The 20397-nt window shown below is 46.1% G+C and overlaps 1 protein-coding gene and 1 long non-coding RNA gene across 5 annotated transcripts in view; one reads left to right on the top strand and one right to left on the bottom strand.

Moving 5' to 3' along the window:
* Window positions 1–3307, top strand: part of LOC148223445 (uncharacterized) — a 31929-nt gene extending 28622 nt beyond the window's left edge. For both annotated transcript variants that reach the window (XR_015804264.1, XR_015804263.1), the window contains one exon: window positions 2464–3307. This is a non-coding gene — a long non-coding RNA (uncharacterized LOC148223445). The remainder of the gene's footprint in view (window positions 1–2463) is intronic.
* The window catches only part of INF2 (inverted formin 2), a 40412-nt gene that overhangs the window by 5176 nt on the left and 14839 nt on the right, over window positions 1–20397 (bottom strand). For all 3 annotated transcript variants that reach the window (XM_014871864.2, XM_088166296.1, XM_088166297.1), the window contains exons 2-21: window positions 16671–17079; window positions 15256–15371; window positions 14550–14709; window positions 13727–13760; window positions 12557–12698; window positions 12313–12454; window positions 10941–11819; window positions 9638–9783; window positions 9490–9551; window positions 8764–8866; window positions 8595–8680; window positions 7972–8072; window positions 6801–6871; window positions 6575–6682; window positions 5632–5702; window positions 4873–4993; window positions 4147–4311; window positions 3356–3458; window positions 2382–2540; window positions 687–1391 (exon numbers count right to left, since the gene is read on the bottom strand). In XM_014871864.2, the coding sequence (XP_014727350.2) occupies window positions 687–1391; window positions 2382–2540; window positions 3356–3458; window positions 4147–4311; window positions 4873–4993; window positions 5632–5702; window positions 6575–6682; window positions 6801–6871; window positions 7972–8072; window positions 8595–8680; window positions 8764–8866; window positions 9490–9551; window positions 9638–9783; window positions 10941–11819; window positions 12313–12454; window positions 12557–12698; window positions 13727–13760; window positions 14550–14709; window positions 15256–15371; window positions 16671–17067 (3871 nt within the window). In that variant the 5' untranslated portion in view covers window positions 17068–17079. The remainder of the gene's footprint in view (window positions 1–686; window positions 1392–2381; window positions 2541–3355; window positions 3459–4146; window positions 4312–4872; window positions 4994–5631; window positions 5703–6574; window positions 6683–6800; window positions 6872–7971; window positions 8073–8594; window positions 8681–8763; window positions 8867–9489; window positions 9552–9637; window positions 9784–10940; window positions 11820–12312; window positions 12455–12556; window positions 12699–13726; window positions 13761–14549; window positions 14710–15255; window positions 15372–16670; window positions 17080–20397) is intronic.

Below are 20397 nucleotides of genomic sequence, written 5' to 3'. Positions count from 1 at the left end.
TTAAGAGGAGGCCTGTGAGCTCCCTCCCAGTCCCAGCAGGGCAGCCCAGCTGGAGGATTGATCCCTGGTGGAAGCATCAGCAAGATGCTCTTTTCAGGGACTGACCTCTCCCCCTCCCTCTGCAGCGATGGTTTGAGGGCCATCGAATGTTTAGAGGCCACCTAAAGTACCCCTGGGGCAGGTTGTCAGCCAAAGTGCTGTTGGAATGAGGGGAAAAACCAAACAACCTCAAGGCAGCATTGATGTTGCTGCTTTTATGTGTTTATAAGTAGTTCAGAGGGGGTGATTGCTGATTAAGTACCCAGTATTAAATGCTCTTAATCACTGTTCTGGAGCCTAATGGAGCTCTTGTTTGCACATAACTGTGCCTTGTAGCTGTCTTTAGCACACTTGACAGATGTGCTTATTGCCATCTTTACTGTGTATGTGTAATGGGCTTTTTAATTATTGATTCATCATTACTCCTTTATAAACTACTTATACATGGCACCAGAATGAACTACGCTTGTGTTTTTCTTTTTAAAGCTCTTTCAGGTTTAAAAAATATAATAGCTGCATGAAATAGTGTGACTCCAGGGGCAGGGGGCATCAGGCCTTGAATTGGAAAGAAACAGGCATATACAAATATATCAGGAAGGTTCCCACATTTAAGTCAGTCCCCGAGGGCTATTTATAAAATTGTCTACCTGAGTAGCTTTTGCTGTGCCTCTTCTTCTTCTTCCGTTTCCCTGATGTCCTCTGCTTTTCCCTGTCGCTGCGAGTTTGCTCTGGGGGAAGTGTTGCTGAACAAGAGGAGTCAGTGGCTGGCTCTTCTGAGAAGGACTTGTCTTGAGAGGTGTCCAACAGTGAGTCTGTACCAGGGTCTTCATTCTCCTTCGTCATTTCTTTTGACTCTGCCTGCTGAGCCTCACTGCAGGGAGCAGACTGAGCACTCTCTGAGCCCCCAGTTGGGCATTCCTTGTCCTGGCCTCCCGACATGGACCCGTTAGTCCAGCTCACTTGGTCTCCCAGAGCAGAGGCTGAACTGCTGCTCACAAAGCTTATCCTTGTGCCTATGTCAGCCACAGAGAAGGCAAGGGAGCCGCTCTTTGTGCTGGGCTGGAGGCTTTCCACGCTGTTTGCCTGCTCCATCCCGGGGCCCAGCATGGTCTGACTGGCTCCATCATCTTCCACCATGCTCACTGAGGGGCTTTTGGTCTGGGACTCCAGTGGCAAACTTCCTCCAGCATTGTTTTTAGATAATACCTGGCCTGAAGCTGAACCATTTGTAACACCTCCACCTGTCTCCATCGGGGCAGTGGTTGAGGGAGGAGTGCTTTCTGAGGGATGATCATCCTTGTTTTGCTTGGTCTTGTCATCAGTCTGCTTCCCTGCTGCTTGTGGATCCTTTCCTTTAAACAGAAAACACACTATCAGCCACTGCTGCAGCTCCACCAGGAATCAAGCAAGATGCCCCTACCCTGCAGAGGTCACAGGTTAGCAGCTGCCTGTGGAGGGAGCACTGACCCTAAAGCAGCTGTGCAGAGGCAGCACCAGTTTATCCTCCCTGTACCTCCCCTCCTTATACCCATGTGGTCACCTCCACTGACTCCCAGGCTCCACCTCAGCAAAGCCCCTGATCTGTTTTCAGCAGCTGTTAATGTGTCTTTGCTGCAAAACGGCTGATTTCCATGGTAGCTCTGGGACTTGTGAGGAAACCTGAAAGTCTATGTCAGAAGAGAGACCCTGCCTGTGAGGTCCTGGACCAGGCTGGATTGCTGGCTTGGCTATGTGATGACTTCAAGGCTGCCCATTAGCCAGCCTTAACCCGTCCTTGCAGAGCAGGTCTAGGAGAGCCATGGATAGACCAATGTCCTTGGACTTATCTAACTGCACTGACACTGAGGTCAAGAGACCAAAGAAAAGCTAAACCCATGAGCTATCTTCTCACAACACCTAAAGCACTTGGGTACTTCTGCAAATAGGGTTTACCTTTTTTAAGAGGCTTCTTCAGTCTCCCAAGTGTAGACTAAGATGGGATGCAGCAGTCTCCAAGGCAGAAATACACTGGGCTACTGAGACTTGAGAGCATGAAGGGGACCATCAGCATGGTACCATGGCTGGTGTACCAGCATGGTACACGTGGGTCAAGCACCTCAGAGGTTTTATCAACACAGATGCAGGTCCATGCTGCTCCAAATTCCTGCTAATTTTGTGACAGACCTGACTAGCAACAGCTCAAGTGTCTCTGCTCCTCTTCTCCTTGGCACTGGCTGCAAAGTCCTCTTAAATAAAATGCCCCAAATGCAAACACAAAGGCTGCTTGCTGGTGCATGCTTGGCTCAGGCTCAGAGTCAGAAGGGAATGAATAGCTGCAGGTACAGTCAGGTCTGTGTCCTTACCAGACTGGCTTTCCTCTGGGCTCTCTGCAGACAAGGCTTTAGGAACTGCATCTGACTCGTGTCTGTTCTTTGTCTTTCTCAGCGTGAACCCTTTCCTGATGTCGGCGAGCAGGGCGTCGATGACACACACCTCCTCCTGCTTCATCAACCCCTTCTTGACTGAGGGGAAGAGAAACGGGTGTTAAACCTGCCCATGAGATAGGGCAGGAGAAGACTGCAGTGATGCCACTGCTGAGGTGGCTACTGCTGTCCCAGAATAAGCAACCACTGGGCAGGAGCAAGGCACCTACACCAGACCTGGGAGCAGCCCGTGCTCGTGATCCCACAGCAGCACATCCTGGCTGAAGACAAAGGATTTGCTCCCAAGTCTTGGTGCTACAGCCTGGCACCAGTGGCACCAACTCTGTCTGGACATACTCCTGGTTATACCATGACCTTGAAATATTCCCTGTTTGTTATTGATGTTGGTGGGAGCCCATTTTTTTCCGGAGGAAAAATAATTTTGATTTTTCTTTCCTCTCAGCTTCTTCCAATTACATTTTTCAGTCTTTCATTTGCATCCAGAAGAAGGCATGTTTAAGTAACCTGAGAGATTTTTGGAACAACTGTGGTAAAGAGAGACTATTCAAGCGTATACAGAGACCTTGGATGGTGGATAAGTCAAATGTTTCTTTTTAGATCTGGGATTCAAAAGTTATGTTTAGAAACTGAAAAAGTTAACTGAAATATTTAATTTATGGTGGTTTTCTTTCTTCTTTGCTGTTCAGTCAGCAAACCTAAAATTAACTTCTCTGCCCAGCTGCAACTATGGAAAGTCAATACTTAGCTATGGCTGGAAGACACCTAAAAGCCTTTAGTCAGCCAGCACCTGGAAACCTACAAAATAAATTACTGCTACTGGTCCATTAAAGCAGGACCAGCAAAGAGCTCCTATGACTCCATCTCTATTTTTTGAAGCCATTTCAGATACTCACTGACTTTTCCATTTTCTCCCTTCTGTCTCTTCCCCTCTTCCTCTTCTAGCTGTTTTTTCCTTTTCTCTGCTTTGGCAGCTTGCTCCTTTCTGTCCTTGTTTTCCTGCAGTGAGGTAACAATGGTATAAGAAGGTTGGGTAAATGTCTGCTAGAGAAGCTAATGAAGAGAAAGAAGATCTATAGATGAAGGAAGAGAAATTCTGGCCTCATCCTGTCCAATAAATAAAATGCGCATTGGGAATAAGGGCTGTCTTACCAAAACGGTGAGAGGGGACTGCTGACTTGGCCAAGACTCTGCCATGTCCCAGGTGGAAGTGGCCGTGGTGATATGCCTCACACAGCTACCTGCACTGTGCTCACCTGCCTGACCTCTAGCTGAGGTGAAAGTGGGAGATACTGAGGCCACAGTTTTTTGCAAACAGATGGCTTTTTTACTACATATCTCTGTTCTGTTTGCTCAGGTTGGACCAAAGGGTTAAGTTTTGTAAACCCTTTCTCTAAAACTTGCACACTTGGCCCAACAGCATCTTTGTGACTCTTCAGCTCAAGTTGCACCAAAATCACAAATTCCTGGTGTTTGGGCCAGGCCCAGCAGCAAGAGAACTGCATGAGGATGCAGTGGAGGAGAGATCAGACACTGCTTCACTGGGGGACCTCATGCCAAGTGCCAAAAGGAGGAGGCTGTAACCAGGTTCCCCCCTGGATTTGGGTGCCCATCCCACCCCTGTCCATTGGAGTGGAGGCAGCCACCAGCACTAGGGATGATCAGCATCCTGTGTGCAGACACCAACCTTCAGGGCTCGGATGAAGAGATCTCTGAAGGTCTTCATGATGCTAAATATGTCCTCTAAGGACAACTTGCTTGGGTCTTCGCAGAGATAATTTGCAAGTTCTTCTCTCTTCTTTTCAATGGTTTCAAATTCTTCTTCTAGCTTTCTGGAGGCATCAATGCTGTCCTGAAATGCATTAAATGCACACAGTAGAACACCATCCAGAGGACAACGAGTGAAGTGCACTCACAGAAAAAGGATTAGAGCTTAGAGCAGGATTCTGCGTCCTGGCTTTAAACTGCAGCAGAGCTTTTGGGAAGCAAGTGGGAAGAAATTAAGATTTGCAGATGACCTTTACTCTTGGCAACTGTGCTGTGCCAGTTTACAGGGGTGGTTGAGCAAGACATGCAAAGCTCCACGCAAAGCTTAATCCCAAGCAAAGGGCTTCATTCTGCTGATCCACACAGAAGGTGACCATCTTCTCTTAGAGTGAGGAGTCACACAAAAGCATGGACAGAGCAGTTGGGGCACACACCCTAAGAAATGGACTCACCAAAGGTATCTAGGTTTGGGGTACAGCTGGCATATGCACATTTGGATTGTGTGGCATTGCAGCCTATTTCCAAATCTGAGAGCATGTCTGTGGCAATATTTTCTCTCCTCTCATGAGGCTCCTAAGCTGCAGATGTACAATGCACCATCTCTCTGTGTGTAATGGGGGAGATCTAAGGCAGCTCCATTACTGACCTGGATGGGTTTCTCATATTGCTGTTTCACATCCTCATTTGATGATAAGACTTTCCGCTGAAGCTCCAGCAACTTCTTTAAATTGGTACCGGACTCCGTGCGTATAATATCAAGATTAATTCTGAAATCACACAGAACCCTGCCATTAGTTGACACTCCAGCATATTGAGCTGACCAAGGAGTGGACAAGTCTGAATTGGTGGTTAGGTCACCCCTCTGCTTCCCACCACTTCACTGGACTGAAAGCTGTGCTCTGAATTCTCTATACAGTCCAAGCTCATGGAAAAAAAGCTTCCCTCCACAGAACTTATGGAAAGGCTGCCAGACCTACCTACAATTTTGTGTATCGGGTAGATGAATAGCAGAAAAGTCCACCCATTCAAAAGGCTGTTCTCCACTTGCCATGCTCAATATTAGCTCAGTTTCCCTGCCTGGAAGTACTTCAGAAATGCTTTTGGGTAGCTGGCCTTTACCAGCTCCTGCCACCACAAGGGCAGTGCACATTTCAGAAGGGTCTAGGAGGAAGTTTTAACTGACTGCTCTGCAAATTTCAGTCCTAAGTGTTGCCAGCTGTAGTAGAATTATTATATATTAAAGGGCTTTCAACATTCATCAACCAAATCTTTCAGTTAAAACTATGTAAGATGCCATCTTGTTAATCTCTACACCAGCTGTGTGTGTCCTAATTTCTGGTACATTGTTGATGTGCATGGGATTTATTTTTGTTTTTAATTCAAAGGAAGTGACACACAATTTTACCCTGCTGCTTTTGAAACATATTCAAGATCCTTTGGCAGCTCCAGTAGGTCCTTGTGGCTGTTTTCTACTTCCTGAAGAGGAAGAGAGAAATAAGTGTTATTTGGTGTGTGGCAGGAGCTGAGGGGAAGCTGGACAGAAGTGTCCAGGAAGGCTGACTGTGCTGTGTTGTGTCCCCCAGTCTGTAGTCTGCACATTCAGAGAGGAAAAGCATTTCCCGTGGCTATAAAAACAGAATAGTGCTGAACCCTGAGAAATATTCATAGTTCAAAGCAAAGCAGAGCTCTTCTTGAGCATGGGGGAGGCAGGACTGTGGTTTGATGCAATCTGACACTTCCTATGGTCCCAGAAGGGTACTAAAAGGCCTTCAATCTTGCATTCTTTACTTTCACAGCTGTCCTTTCTGCAGCTACTGCCAGCTAAAGCACAGCTTGAACATGCGTAACTGAAACCGAGGGACATTGATGAATGAAGGTGGCAGAGAGAGCATGGAGAAAAAAGATAAAAACAGCATTGCAGGGAAGAGGAAAGCCGTGGGGGCTTGGAGAGAAGCATGAAAAGTCTGAGCACAGTCTGGAGGAAAAGGGAAAGTCCATGGAAAGGCAGAAATGCTGAATGGGTACAGATGAGCCAGGACAGCTTTGTGCCCCGTGGTTTGCAGCTGCTGATGTGCAGATTGCACAAATATGAAAGGAAGTTGCAGACATGTGGGAAAAGATGCTGGAGGGAAGCAGAGCAAGTCTTAAAATAAGGAGCAGTGCCCACAAGCAGCCTCCACCAGAGTCACCAAAGTGATTCAAATGCTCCTGACTTGTGACACTCTGGGGCTTGCCAGGGAGGATATGAGTATGAGCATGTGGCATTAGCCAACCGTAGAGTAGGAGAAATGTTTCATCTGTGGTAAAACCCTCCCTCTTCCCCACTGTGCAGGACTTGGCAGTGGTACCTCTAGAATATGGTGGAGCAGTGTAATGCGGGTTTGGTTTGCTTTGGTTTCTGTTAGTTTGAGTAAAGTGCTGATTTTAAACCCATCGGCATCGCCTGTGTGACTTCCCTACAAGAGAGAAAAAAAAGCAGATGTAACTACTGTGTCCATCACCATCCAAATTACAACGTTAAAGGAGATCATTCACATGTAATGAAGGGAGGAGAAGAACAAAAATAGTCCTTACGTAGTTCAGGAAGTTTCCAACTTTGAGAATCAGCTGACAAAAGACTGGCAGGCGATGACTGGTCAAAAGATCTGAAAAACATAAGGGACTTTTAAGCAAAAGCCTCATTTCCTAAACTGCACTGCAATTGGGATTCTGAATTCCACTAAATCACGTTTCCCAGTGTGGGCAAGGGTAACTGGGCTGCAAATTTAATCTTGCTGACTTCATTTAGCTATGCTGTGAAGCCAGTTCTGACTGCCCTATGATTACCTGCCAGCTGCTAAAACCTAAGACACACTGACCCTGTTCCTGGTCTCTCATGGTGGAGGTGATTATCCACCAGACATGAAGAGGACAGTTCCTGTCCTTGCTCTTACAACAGGGTGCTGCAGTGCTGTGCTTTCTGAAGCACTCAGCTTTGAGGCAGGAACAGCTCCAAAAGAACAACTGGGCTGCTGGGGAATCACTTTGGGGGAAATTTCAATTTATCCCAGCAGACACCTGTAATGCCAGCTGGAGAAACTCCCAGCAGAAGTTGGGGGAACTGGCTCTGTAGGATAGGTGACACTTGGCAGTGCCAAGAAGGGCATACTGCTCTCAGAGGAGTGAGACCAAAGGTTTCTGCCACACGAAGCCAAAATCTATTCCATAAATTTTCTGTGTATTCACCATAGTGAAGCATCAGCAATTTATAACCCAAAATAAAAACCTTTTTCTTCTGGTTCCATTTCTAGGCAAGGAAATACTAAAGCATTGCTACTTTCGGAGGAAGTTTGGGGTAGGCTTTTCTGGCAGCAGAGAAAATTGCTGTATGAAGTTCTTAATTTGGGAAATAATGCTGGATGGATGAATTAGCTGCAGCAGGGCCAGCTCTGCTGTCTAAATTCAGCTCTTTGAAAGGGCTGATGAACTGCCAGCACTTCACCATTCAAAGTGTTCCAGAGGAATACATCTGCTGCAGAAAAAAAGGGATGAGGGTGAGAGAAAATGATCTTTGGTCCTGTTAAGGGCTTTGACCATCAGTGGAGATACGTAAAGCTGCATCCCATTTGCAGCAAACCAGTGAATGGACCACACAGGAATTCTTTGGGGCTTGGGCTGTAACACTGCAGAATTCCAGGGAAGTTTTGTGAGGGTTAAAATTCCCTGTCTTAAATCAGACGCAGAAATAAGCTCAGGCCATCTATACCTTCACAGGCTCTCCGGATGGCTTCAGCTTTGGGCTGAATCATGTCGAGCACGACGGTGGTCTCTTCACAGATCAGCATACACTCAATGCGCAGCTGGTAGCTAAGGGTGGAGATGGATTCACAGCATAAAGATCTCCTGGGATCTCGGCCAGCAGCCCCTTTCCCCCACCACCAGCCAGCCATGCCCCCCCACAACACTGCTGTCCACCACAAGCACACCAGACCATCAGTGTGTCCTGTGGAGGGAGGCGAGGGGCTGCTGCTTGCCCTGAGGACCAGCAGGAATGTAGGTTCTGCTGATGCACTGTGATTAGCAAAGAGAAGAGTTTCCTCTTGGCACTGCATTTGGCACTGCCTTTCACTAAGTTATGGAGCCTCCTAGGGCAGATCTGACCCTGAGTCTGGGCCAGCTTCTGCTGCTTCAGAGGGAGAGGAGGTGCTGGATCAGGAAGAGCCCTTCATCTAAGGGTGACAGGGAAAGGGATAGCTCTAAGGTGGAAGGGGGGACTCCACCAGTTATATCCACCAGTCTTGGTCTGTGAGATTCCTATAAGGAAACTTACACTTCCCACAGGTAAATCAAGAAACAGCTTGGGCTGAAGTTCATGACCAACAAACTTACCTGGGAATCTGAAGGAGGAGAAGATAGAACTGATCTGCATTTGCTAGCTTTGATTTCTCTTCTTTGAAGGCCTTCAGGTTTTCTATCTAATGAGAAATAAAGAATCAAGACTGCAGGGTTGCACTATGTGTTCAGCTCTCTGAACCAAGGATACTGTTTTCCTCCTGACCTCATGCTTTTCAGGCAGCAGCTTCAGCAACTGCTTCAGAACCTCAACATCAAACTTGGTCCGGTCCCCATTCTGGATCATGGCAGTCACCTCTTCATTGGAGCTGCAGGGAGAAGGAGCAGAGCCAGCCATCAACCAAGGACCACTTTTCAACTATCACACACTACCAAGAGATTTATCTGTGCAAGCACTCTGTGCTTTCCCTAGTAAAGAGCGACAATAATCCAAAAGGAAAGGTATCTCCCCACAATTAACTTAGAATGACCTGGATCCCTGCTATGACCCAAATCCTATTTCTGGCCCTGATCAAGTGACTCAAGGCCAGAGATGAATCCTGCAACTGAGATCCTGTCTCTGAGCATTTTTTTATCTTAAAAGAGAACTGAACTCTTCCTTTGTCTATTGGCTCTGATTTGAGGACAGATTTGACCTCCAAGTGTGTCTCACAGTCTAGGTCACCCTAAGAGTCTGTGCCACAGCTTTATCTGTAAAATGGAGATGTAACTCCTTTGCCAACTTATGGGGAAGTTGTATGTAAAAACATAACTAAACCCCTAAATTCAGAATTTTAAAGACAGTGTAGGACAAAAATGGGGAATGATCAGACGAATTAGCAGTATGGACCACCAAAGCATATTGCTAAAACAGATTTCATGAGGACCTTCCAGATATTGCAAAACCTGCTCAAAGCTTTGTCAACTCTCACGAAAACTGGCCATATCTTACCATTTAAATTGCTTCAAAAATATGTTCAAATTGAGACTTTTCTTGGAGTCCAAAAATGTGATCTTCATTAAAGAAAAAGAAGATATCTCATATTAGATGAGCAGTCTGCAGGGATCTTTACTCGAAAAAACGAGGCGGGTCTCCTCACCTCCTTCGGCTCTGCCTTCACTGGTGCTGCTGTCTTCTCCTTGGGGGTTGGCTGTGGGAAGCAGAACAGCTGCTCAATGCTGCTGTAGTTGGGCTCTATGGTTTCCTCACTGCTGCTGCTCACAGAAGCCCACATTGAGTGGCTCTCTGAAAGAAAGACAAAGTGCTCAGACTGGCTGCAGGGACACCTGAAAGCTCCTGGCACCTGGGGCAAGGTGAGCTGCTAGCAGGGACACTCTTCAGAACTTGAATGAAATAAGAAAACACATATTAATCCTGGATAAAGGGTCATTATTGAAGAGGGGCAAGTGCCACAGGTGGGATTCAAAGGGCCTGAAGGGCAATTAAATCTGGTAAGGGGAGGCAGCACTGGGCACACAGAGGCTGTACAGCCCCATGCCTCCCTGTAAAACTGTGTTTTCCTCCATGGTGGGCAAACTGGATTAGCATGACAAGGACCTCAGACATTTCTTTCTAGTCCCCTGATTGATATTATTTTTTGCTTCCTTGCATCCTAATGGGGGGACTAGGCACAACTTGGACATTTTCTGACTGTGTCCTTCTCTGTTTTTCATTTTATACACAAGTCTCTTTGTATAATGCTGGCTACAGGACTGCCTGAATTAATTTCTACTGCAATTTCTTATATCTTAAAATAAAATCATCACCCTAACATGCCTGTAAAAGCCTCTACTGAAATAATCCCAACATTTTACTGCTCTTGTGATTGAAGACATGCCTTATTTAGATTTCACCTCTGCCTACTTTCATGCAGTGGATGCCTTACTTGTCTAGGACAAAGCTGACACAGCTTGTCCCAGCTTCTTCTCACATTTCATGCTCCACTTTGAATCCACGAGTAGAGGGAAATGCAACCCAAAAATCAAGAGATATGTGATGTGATCCTCCCATGCACTCTTACTCATGACTTTAATGTACCCAGGTACAAACACAGATAAGCTGGGTAATAAAAGTCTGGGGAACTCAGATCAGAGCCTAAGGCACGTCATAGTAAATCAGGAAAATATTCCCATCCCTTTCTCTTAAGTTCGAATATTTTAGTTATAAACAAGCTATTCCAAAGTACTAATTCAGTTAGAATAGTTACTATGACATTAGTAGTTTCATGTTACTTTTATATCAGCTCTGTGGGTCAAAAGTAAAGGAAATCAGGCAAGTTCTGTATCTAAACAGAGTCAACCCCATCTGACAAACTTTAAAATAGTATTTCTTCCCCTGGGAAGTAAAAGCAGCAATGTAAAGTACCCCTAAAGCAGCAGTGATTTTATGCCAGCAGCACCCACCTCTCACCACGTTGGAGGGCAGCTTCTGCCAGTTCAGCTTCTTCATTCTCAGCGTTGGTGTCTTTGCTGTCTTGTGGGGAGGCCTGCCCAAACCAAGGGGGCAGCTGTACTGGGAGGCCACCACGGCTTCTATGTGGTCTCCTGTCATGCCAGGAAGGAGGGGTGGAGGAGGAGGGATACCCCCCATGCCAGGCAATGGAGGTGGAGGGGGTGGGATACCCCCCATGCCAGGCAATGGAGGTGGAGGGGGTGGGATACCCCCCATGCCAGGCAATGGAGGTGGAGGGGGTGGGATACCCCCCATGCCAGGCAATGGAGGTGGAGGGGGTGGGATACCCCCCATGCCAGGCAGTGGAGGTGGAGGGGGTGGAATGCTCACCATGCCAGGCAATGGAGGTGGAGGGGGAATACCTCCCATGCCAGGCAATGGTGGAGGAGGAGGGGGAACAACCCCCATGCCCATGCCAGGCAGTGGGGGTGGAGGTGGAGGGATGCCAGGGACTGGAGGTGTATTTGTCATGGAGGATGTGGGGTTCATGGCTGCTGTGCCAGAGGGTAGAGGTGGTGGGGCTGGAGGTGCTGGGTTGGGAGCAGTGCTGGAGGGAGGGTTAGATTTCTCTGGCAGAGCACAGCAGGCTGTGAACTGGCAGGACGAGATCTTCTTTTCGTTGGCCAGTGGCCCTGAGGATGTTGCTGGTGCCCTGGCGGGGTTTGATGATCCCACTGGACACCGAGCTGCATGTGCACATGGCTCTGGCTCCCCCTGGACGCCTCCAGCTGCGCTCCCAGACAGGCGGTTTTCTGCTCGCTTTTGCTTGTTTGGGTGCTTTTTGATGGACAGCAGCCTCTCAATGACTTCTTCAACTGTGTTCCCTTGGACTAGAGAAACGAGTCAAGGTGAGGGAAGGGATCAGCCCACAGGCTTGTTCATGCTATTCAACCCTCATCAAGCAGCAGATCCGTAGCCAGGGAGAGCCCATTTCCTGGTGTCACTTTACACAACTACACTTTTGGCTTCTAGGCAATTTCCTTCCCATGTGCCCAGCCCACAAACACTTTTGAGCATGCCTGCCAGCAAGACAGGCCAGCACCAGTGGCAGGATACCAGTGAGGACAGATTCCCACTGACTCCCATGAGCCAAAGCTCAGGGATTAACCAAACAACACTGGGAATCCCAAGCCCACTGCTAAATGTGCCACCCACATGGATGAAGCTTCACTTGACCTTATACAGAAGGTGTAGCTTCGTCCCAGCTTCTGTTCAGCTCTTACCAAGTCCCACAGATTATTTCCTGCACATTGGGGAAAGACTTTTATGCCACAATAGAAAACAAGGGGGGTGTGCAAGGCTGGATGGATATGTCATTCTTACTGTCATTGGCGAGTAAAAGGGCTCTGTTCACTACGGCATCCAAGGACTCCCACAGCAGGAGGCTGGAATGGTGAGATGGTTCCAAGTGCAGCAGGCTCTGGAGGATGGACAGCAGCTGGACAGAGACTGGAGAGCGGCTCACCTGGAAGACAGAGCAGCTTCTGTCACAGCAAGGCTGGTTCTGAGCAAAGTGGATCCGCTTGGCCTTTGTGTGACCTCACACCCCACACGAGCAGCAACTTACTTTATTGAAGAGAGATGAAAAGACCTCATGATGATCATTCATGTTTATCCCATCACATATCCTTAGTAACTCCTCATCATCCTCTATTTTGAACTCCTCAAATGTGTCACACTGGATAAGCAGATCCTCCTCCTCGATGTCTCTGCAATATTACAGCATTCCTTTTCATTGGAGAGCCCTTCACTAATTTTCAGATTATTGTTTTCATTAAATGCCTTTTATCTCTTTGCCTCTCAGACTCAGTCAGTTGGTATAGACAGTATCCAACTTTGCCTTATTTATAAAGGATGAGATGCCATCAGTGCATCCTTTCTTCAACTGAATGTACCTCTTCCTACAATCAACACATACAAAGGAATGGGACTTCTCATGGCATAACCTGGCCCAGTATAGGCTTGCTATGGAATTCTCCTTGGAGCTGTAGCAACAGAATGGCATTCTGACCTTTTGGAAATCAGGCTGCCACCTTTATTCTTTTAAAGTCAAGACTAACTGAAAATATTCCAAAGATGTTTCTGTTTGAAAAACCTTCTCTGTTACTCAATAGTGGATTTATAAAAAAACACAGACACTCTAAAGCTGACTTTTTCAGTACTCTCAAGACCACTCAGTGTCAGAATTTTACAGTTGCTGTTCTCTGAAAAGATCTCTTCCCTAATTTTTATGGTGCTGGATGGAGCAATTCCAGTTACATGGGTAACTGCAACTCACATAAACGGCATTATAGAATTTATCACACATGTTTCTGATGGAAAATAATTTTTAAATTACATTTAGATATGCATTAATATATTGTTTTAGTTGGATGCTTCTGGGACCAACAGCAGCAGTGAAGTGGTTTTGAACACAGTGAGCTGCTCAGTGAGCCCACTGCATTGCTTCAGATTCAGTCTGAAACAGCCTCAATGAGGACACTGCTACTCCATCTGTGCCCAGAGCCTCTGTGCATGCCATCTGTGCCAACAGCTGTCCCTGTGACACTGTTGTTGGCAAGAGCCTCTTAACACTGGCCAAATGCCTCTAGCTCCCATGGAATGGGTGCATACAAGCATGGTCCACTCCACCCAGGCACACTGCACTTCACACAACAGAAGGTTGGGTAAGTATTAAGTTTCCACATCTACTTCACTGTGAATCTCATTTTAAAAAAAAATAAGTAGAGATCCTTACCTTAGCTTGTCTAAAACATCCAGCAGCTGAAGCCCTGGCAGGTGAAAAAATAAATATAGTTGAATTATGACCCACTTGGTACTTATTTGCTATGATCTTTATGTATGCTTATAAACACTTTTTGCAGCGAGAAAAAGTGAAAATATCTTCAGATGGATCTATCAAAGTAGGTAGAGTCATCTGGTAAATGATGAGACACCACAGCACACATCTGCAGCACCTGTGGGAATCACTGCACAGTCCCCTGGGGTTACTGAGGGACACAGGCACTTTTGGGGCACGAGTGTCACTTGTCACTCAGTCACTTGAGATATCTAAAATCAGTCTGATACGCTCAAATGTTCCTTGATCTCCATGGAGAGAAATGGAGCCCAGGCTCACCAACTCAGATGTGCCCAGCATGTGAGTGAATCCCAACAATGGTACCTAGGAGCCTGGGATTCTAGCAGTTGGAAAAACTTCTGAACCATGGGACACCCTCTGTGGCTCAACTGAGTAGACACAGAGTGAAGGAACTTTATCAACTCTTACAAGTAGTTGCAATATATGGAAATGTGACCACATAAGATGATTGGTTATAGAAATGTTCTGAAGAAGCTCAGGTGCTGCTGGGATTCCAGAAAAGATCAAAGCTATGGGAAAGCAGAAAAGTTAAAAAAATCTGTTGACAGAAAGGTTGTTGAGAATAAAGGTCAAAAGAAAGAAGAAAATTAATATTTGCAGTTTTGCTCCCTAGCCTCTTCAGGCACCTTATGGTTACATCTGAAAAAAACCCACTTGGTAACTGACTTTCTCCAGGGCGAGGTGTAACAAACATTCTTACCTATGAACTCATTTCTGATTTGTGTCCTTGTTCTTAGCTCTTCTTTCCCCAGGATGATGGCATTGATAGCACTCAGCAGTGTCACCATGTAGGGCACATTGTCTGTGTTGGAGAGCTCGTTCATGATGATGCTGAATCGATACTGCTGGTTCTTCACACTCTGTTGGTAACAGAACTGATATTATGGCAAGAATGCTCTATATAGACATAAATGCCCATGACTGGGGTGCAGGTTATCAGATGGAACTGGCATCTGAAATCCTCAGTTTATCCCACTGTGCACAGGACAGGAAGACACAGGTAAAAGCAGAAGTCCCCCATTATGGAGCAGGGGCTGGTTGGCAGAGAAAGTCATTGAAAACATCTCTTGGATCCCTTTGTGCTTTCTGGTAACTGATGTATGTACCTGAGCTCATGGGCACTGAAACCTGTGGATGTGGCACCATTTATTCTGCTGATCTGGTGGTGCTTTTGCTGTCATAATGCACCTTGTGGTTGGCAGTCATCTGTCCACACAAGTCACAGAACAGCACCAGAGACCTACACTGACCACACAAAACTTCCTACAGCTTTCATTTTATAAGCCCCTACTTCTCTTACCAAAACAATGCAAAATAAACATTTTTCCCACCCTTTTCTGTGGTACATGGATCTGTCTGCATGGATCAAAGCTGAGCCATTCCTCCTGCTCCAACCAAACACTTGCCTTGTAATGGTCCAAGGCATCCAGAGCCAAAGAGTGGCCATCTGATGAGTAAATGCACAGTGCAGCCAGGAGCTCAAATATTTGCTTTTTGACCATGACATTAGTTGTGTCAAGTGCTGTAGGGAAAACAGAAAACAAAGCAGAATTTATAATTACATTAATGTTCTGAATCTCAGTGTCTTCTGCTACATGGATTATGAGCAGTAGTAGAAAAGAGACTGAAGGAGGGGACTCATTATAATGGAAGATGGGAAGAGAAATTTCTTAATGTACAGGTATCCCATCCAAACAACACTATGTGATGGTAACTCCTAGTGGGAACAGTAAATGCTACAGGTATCTCATTGGCATTTTGGTTCATCTTTTCCATGTCCTAGTGACATGCTGCAAGAGCAGTCAAAATTTTTCAGTGCTCACAAAACTTATTTCCCATTTTCACATATGGGTATTTTCTAGAACAGCAGATGAACAATTTTCTTTGATTAATGACTCTTATTTTTAGTGCAGAAAAGCTCAATATGCATAGGAGATAGAGAAATTGTTCCAATGGGTCCCCATGTATTCCCTTTTTGCACTACTCTTTCTCTGTGAGCCCTGGTAGCTGGGAAGGAGTGCATTAAGCTTTCTTATTTTTCCTATATTAAAGCACAAAGGAGCTCCAACACTGTAAAATCCAGGATACTCCCCTGTTTTCACAGTACAAAAATGCCAAGTCCATTTTTATATAGAAGAAAGAATTTCTTTTATATAAGAAAACTTAGGGTGAAGAGAGGAACATAGTCAGCTTTCAGAGTAAATGCATTTTTAAAAGCTATTAATAAGGGTTTCTGGGTACAGCTGCAATCTCTGTGGAGCAGCACAGAAGTTATGCTTCCAGCACCAGCACCATTAAGTGCTGCACAGTAAGTTCTACGAGATGAATTTCTAAGCCAAAAAGGAGCCAAGTGAATGGCAGGAGAATGTAAGTGGTGCTACCCACCATCTTCCAGAAGGAGCAGGGTGAGCAGCACAGAGAGCAGGCTCTTGTGAGTCCAAACATGCCACTTTCCCTGCTCTTTATGGGCTACAAGACTCCAAGCCCTCTCAGTTCCTCTCTTCTGCCCTTGGGGCTCTCAAAGACTGAATAGCAAGTGTCTGCTGACAACCAAAGGTGCTGAAGATTTCTCATGCCTCTATACAGACAAGGCTGGGTTTATCCCCAGCTTCTCAGTAAACTATGACAGTATTTGTGTGGCAATAGCACCGGGTGGCAAAGGCATTATGATTTCATGGCAGTTTTATTTCAAAGACGAAAACAACCTCATTAATCCATTGTGACCATCCATTTCCAACTATCCTGCCGCAGGGCAGGAGGATAAGCAACAGGAAAGTGTCCCTCCTGATGCCCCACGTGATGGATGAAGATGTCTCCTCACCTTGGAAGAGTTTTCTGACGTAGCCCTCGTTGCTCACAATGTATTCTATGCCTTTGTGGGAGTTCATGACTGCTCGCACACAGCTAATGCAGGTGAGCTGAAGCAAGGCATCAGATATCCTGGCCACTCCTCGCCCAGACAGCCTGTCCAGGGCCTCCAGGAGGAGATCCAGCCCAGACAGCTCCAGGAACTGAACCATCCAGGCATCGTCGCTGTTCTCCAGCCTCTTCTTCAGCCCGGAGTAATTCACCACGGAGGGCATTTGCAGGAGGCGGATGCACAGCTCTGGCTCTGCATTTTCCAGGTTGGCCTCTGACTGGTCGGTCTCCTGGGGTCCCAGTTTCTCCTTCAGGGCAGCCCACTTCTTGTGGGCACCTTCCTTTTTGATTGACATCATGAAGGGTTTGTTCTGAAAGAAAAAGAAAAGATAAAGTGAGAAGTTTGTCTGGAATGACCAAAAACTATCCTGCTTTTTCTCCATCAATTGGGATGTAAAGCTCAATTACAGCAGGTGGTCCCAGCTCTCCAGCATGTAGGGCACACACTGCAACCAGTCTTTGCTGAAGACACTCAATATATCCCCACCTTAACCACACACATTACATTCAGGCTCTGAAGACTGTGGAGAGACTTTTAGCACATTCAAACCACCAAATACAGCTTTAAAAGTAGCCAATTTACACCAGTCAATTGCCACTACCTATTTTCATGCAGTGAAAGAATAAGGTTGGGAACAGCATTATCAGCTCTGAACACCTAATGCCCATTAAACCACTTCAAAATCTCACTGTGCTGGAGAGGCTGTGCAGTTTCTAAGCATTTGTAATGGGATGGAGAAATCATTTTGAGCATATCCTGTTCCTAAGAGCATCTGATTACCCTGTTCCTTTTTTGCTTTTGTTTCTTTTGACTGATGTTGAGGTTAATTTTATAGCACTCACTTAATCCCTTCCTGTCTGCTGTAATAGCAAATGTGTTTGTACACATGGTATTTATGCCTGATAATGTGAGAGCCTGACAGGCTGTGAGGCAGGTACAGCAGCAGGAGGTTGCCTATGAAAACAGCAGAGTACCTTTTTGGAGATGAGGAGCAATGGTCCCTCTCCCTGGAGGACATGGCCTGTCCAGCCAGCCATCAGCAGCAAGGAAGGCCAGGAACTGATGCAGAACAGAGAAAGTGCAAGGCCAAGTGTAACTCTTGGTGCCAGATTTTATGGTTTTAGGCAGGATTATTATTTTTCAGACTCACAGGGATCAAGTCATACAATGCAGGTCCTTTTCAAAGCTGCATGCAATCGTTTTGGCCACTGAGATTAGCTCAGCTGGTCAGAGCATGGTGCTAATAATGCCAAGGTTGTGGATTTGATCCCCATATGGGCTGTTCACTTGGATTTGATGATCCTTGTGGGTCCCTTCCAACTCAGAATATTCTGCGAATCTGTGATTCTGTTTTACGTTGAATTGCTCCCATAGATGACAGTTTGCCCCACAAAAATTGAGGTTACCTCCTCGTCCTGCCACACCACCAGTACCTCTGTTCCCCTGGGCTGCTGAGCCTGCACAGAGCTCAAAATAAGCTGGGGCCAGCTGGCCCCAAAACTCAGCAATTAGGGGACTGAAGGGATTATGGGAGACTCCTATTTTCCCTTCCCAGCTCGAGCACAAGGCTTTCTAGCCCAGCAGTGACTAGAGAAAATGCTTGAAAAATCTAACTAAGTAATCTCTGGAAGGGTTTTTTTTTTTCCCGGAAAGGAAAGATAAAGGATGGACCCTTTACACTAGTTGGAAAAAATTTCATTTTAAAGCCTGCCTTGTGATTTTTCCTGGGGACTGTACCACTGAGAAAGGTCCTGGCTTCTTCCCCACAGCAGAGCTGACGGCTTCTGTTTTACCCAGAGTCATTTTGGCAATCTCTCCTTGGCAAATATACAGCCAAAAGATTTGCTTACTGATTAGTGACAGGCATGATGTTATAGGCCTAAATATGCCTCTTGGAAAGATGTAAAGTGTGATGGGGTAGGACATTTGAAAAATTTCCCTGAGAAAATGTGGTAGTGGGACTTTCTGGCAGCTCACAGCATCAAAGCCTGCATTGAGAGGTCAGAGGGGTGGAAGAGTTAGCAGGATATGGTGACAGAAAATCCATTTAGAGAGCTCTGGAAAAACCCTCTTGCAGAGTTTTCTTTTGCTTCAGTGGGAAAGAAGCTGGCCAAGCACCCAGTTGCTCCCTGTTCTGTTAGCTGAAAAAATGATGGTCACGATCCAAAAACATGAAGTGGCAAATATACCATCTGAGAACACACTGTACAGCTGAAAAGTGATAAAAAGGATCATAAAAAAACCAACCCAACCAATCCCCAAACAAACCTCCCTGCCAAAGCACAGGCTTGAGTTTCCAAGATTTGTCATCACTCCCTGCAGCCCAGAGCCCTTACTCACTCTTGGTAAAATTCTTGTTGGGATTAGTCAACCCCAGTCCCTCCCCTGTATTCAAGCCCAGGAATTTGGGTTAGGCTTGATGCAAAGAAGAGAAATCCTTCCTCACTGGAGGGAGAGAAGCAGAAGTTTCCTGCCTCAGGTTCACAGCCCTGAGGATGGGGCAGCATCCTACACCTCTCACCAGTCATGGTGGCTGCAGATCTACAGACATGGGGCTGGAGAGATCCACCTGCAGCCAGATTCCCCCCCACACTGTGCATGGAGCCCAGCCATCCCTTTCCAGTGCTGGGGTCAAGCTGGACCTTCAGTGCAGGGCAGTTCTGAGGACCATGTCACCTGGGTGCTGGCCAGCCCATGGGGCTGCAGAAGCGGCTGCACTTCTCTTGTGTGACTTCTTTTTATACTCAGCAAATCACTTTTTTCATTTGAACACGACTAAACATTTCTTATCCAGCCAGATAACACAGCAGGCTGACTTTTTGCTCCCAGATGTATGAATGCCTCATTATATTGTATTTGTATTAAATTGTAACAGCTACAGCAAGTCAGAGAAATTACAACAGCATTATTGACCTCAGGCTTAGCTGATTCCTGAAAATTAAGCTCCACCAGTGCAACAGGAGACAGGAAATACCGAAAGAGCATCCTGTTTACCAGCAGATTTGTTGTGAATTATCCTTCCCTCCCACCTGCTCTGCACAGATGTGAAAAGATGAGAAACAGAACCGGGTAGCACCTCTCCAAACAGTCCTGGCTTGTGTTTTTATGCACTAAAATGAACAAACTGGATTGATTAAATATTCCCCACAGAGAGTGCACTCTTTTTGTAGGAAAGGATAAAGGTAGCTAATGTATCTAATTGTAAAAAGGAAATAAAATAAACAGGAGCTGTACTATATAAATGGAAAGGAAATGAATATGGAGGAGATGGCAATACAACTCTGCAGATGGCGTGATAAATCTGTTTACAAACACAGATATGAGTGATATATTGTGAATGCAAGATCTTTCCATATTTTCCATGAAGCAAAGTGCTGCAAAGATGTTCGGATACATCCTTAAAGGGCTGCTGGTTTTGCCTTTTATCTCTGACCACAGGAGCTTGTTAGCAGGTAAATGATCTCAGCAGAGTGAGACAGACAAGGACTGAAATGGAACACATCTATCTAGCTGGCTCACAGAGGCTATTTAGACTATGCTGGCTGAGGGAAGGAAAGTGCTCTGACAAAACCGGACAGGACAGCTGAATACACCTCACCTCTTGCCAGCAGAAGGCCATGGGGAGCTT

Source organism: Sturnus vulgaris, chromosome 6, assembly GCF_052056855.1.
Source record: "Sturnus vulgaris isolate bStuVul1 chromosome 6, bStuVul1.hap1, whole genome shotgun sequence".
Taxonomy (NCBI): Eukaryota; Metazoa; Chordata; class Aves; order Passeriformes; family Sturnidae; genus Sturnus; species Sturnus vulgaris.
This window is presented reverse-complemented; position numbering and strand designations above follow the sequence as displayed.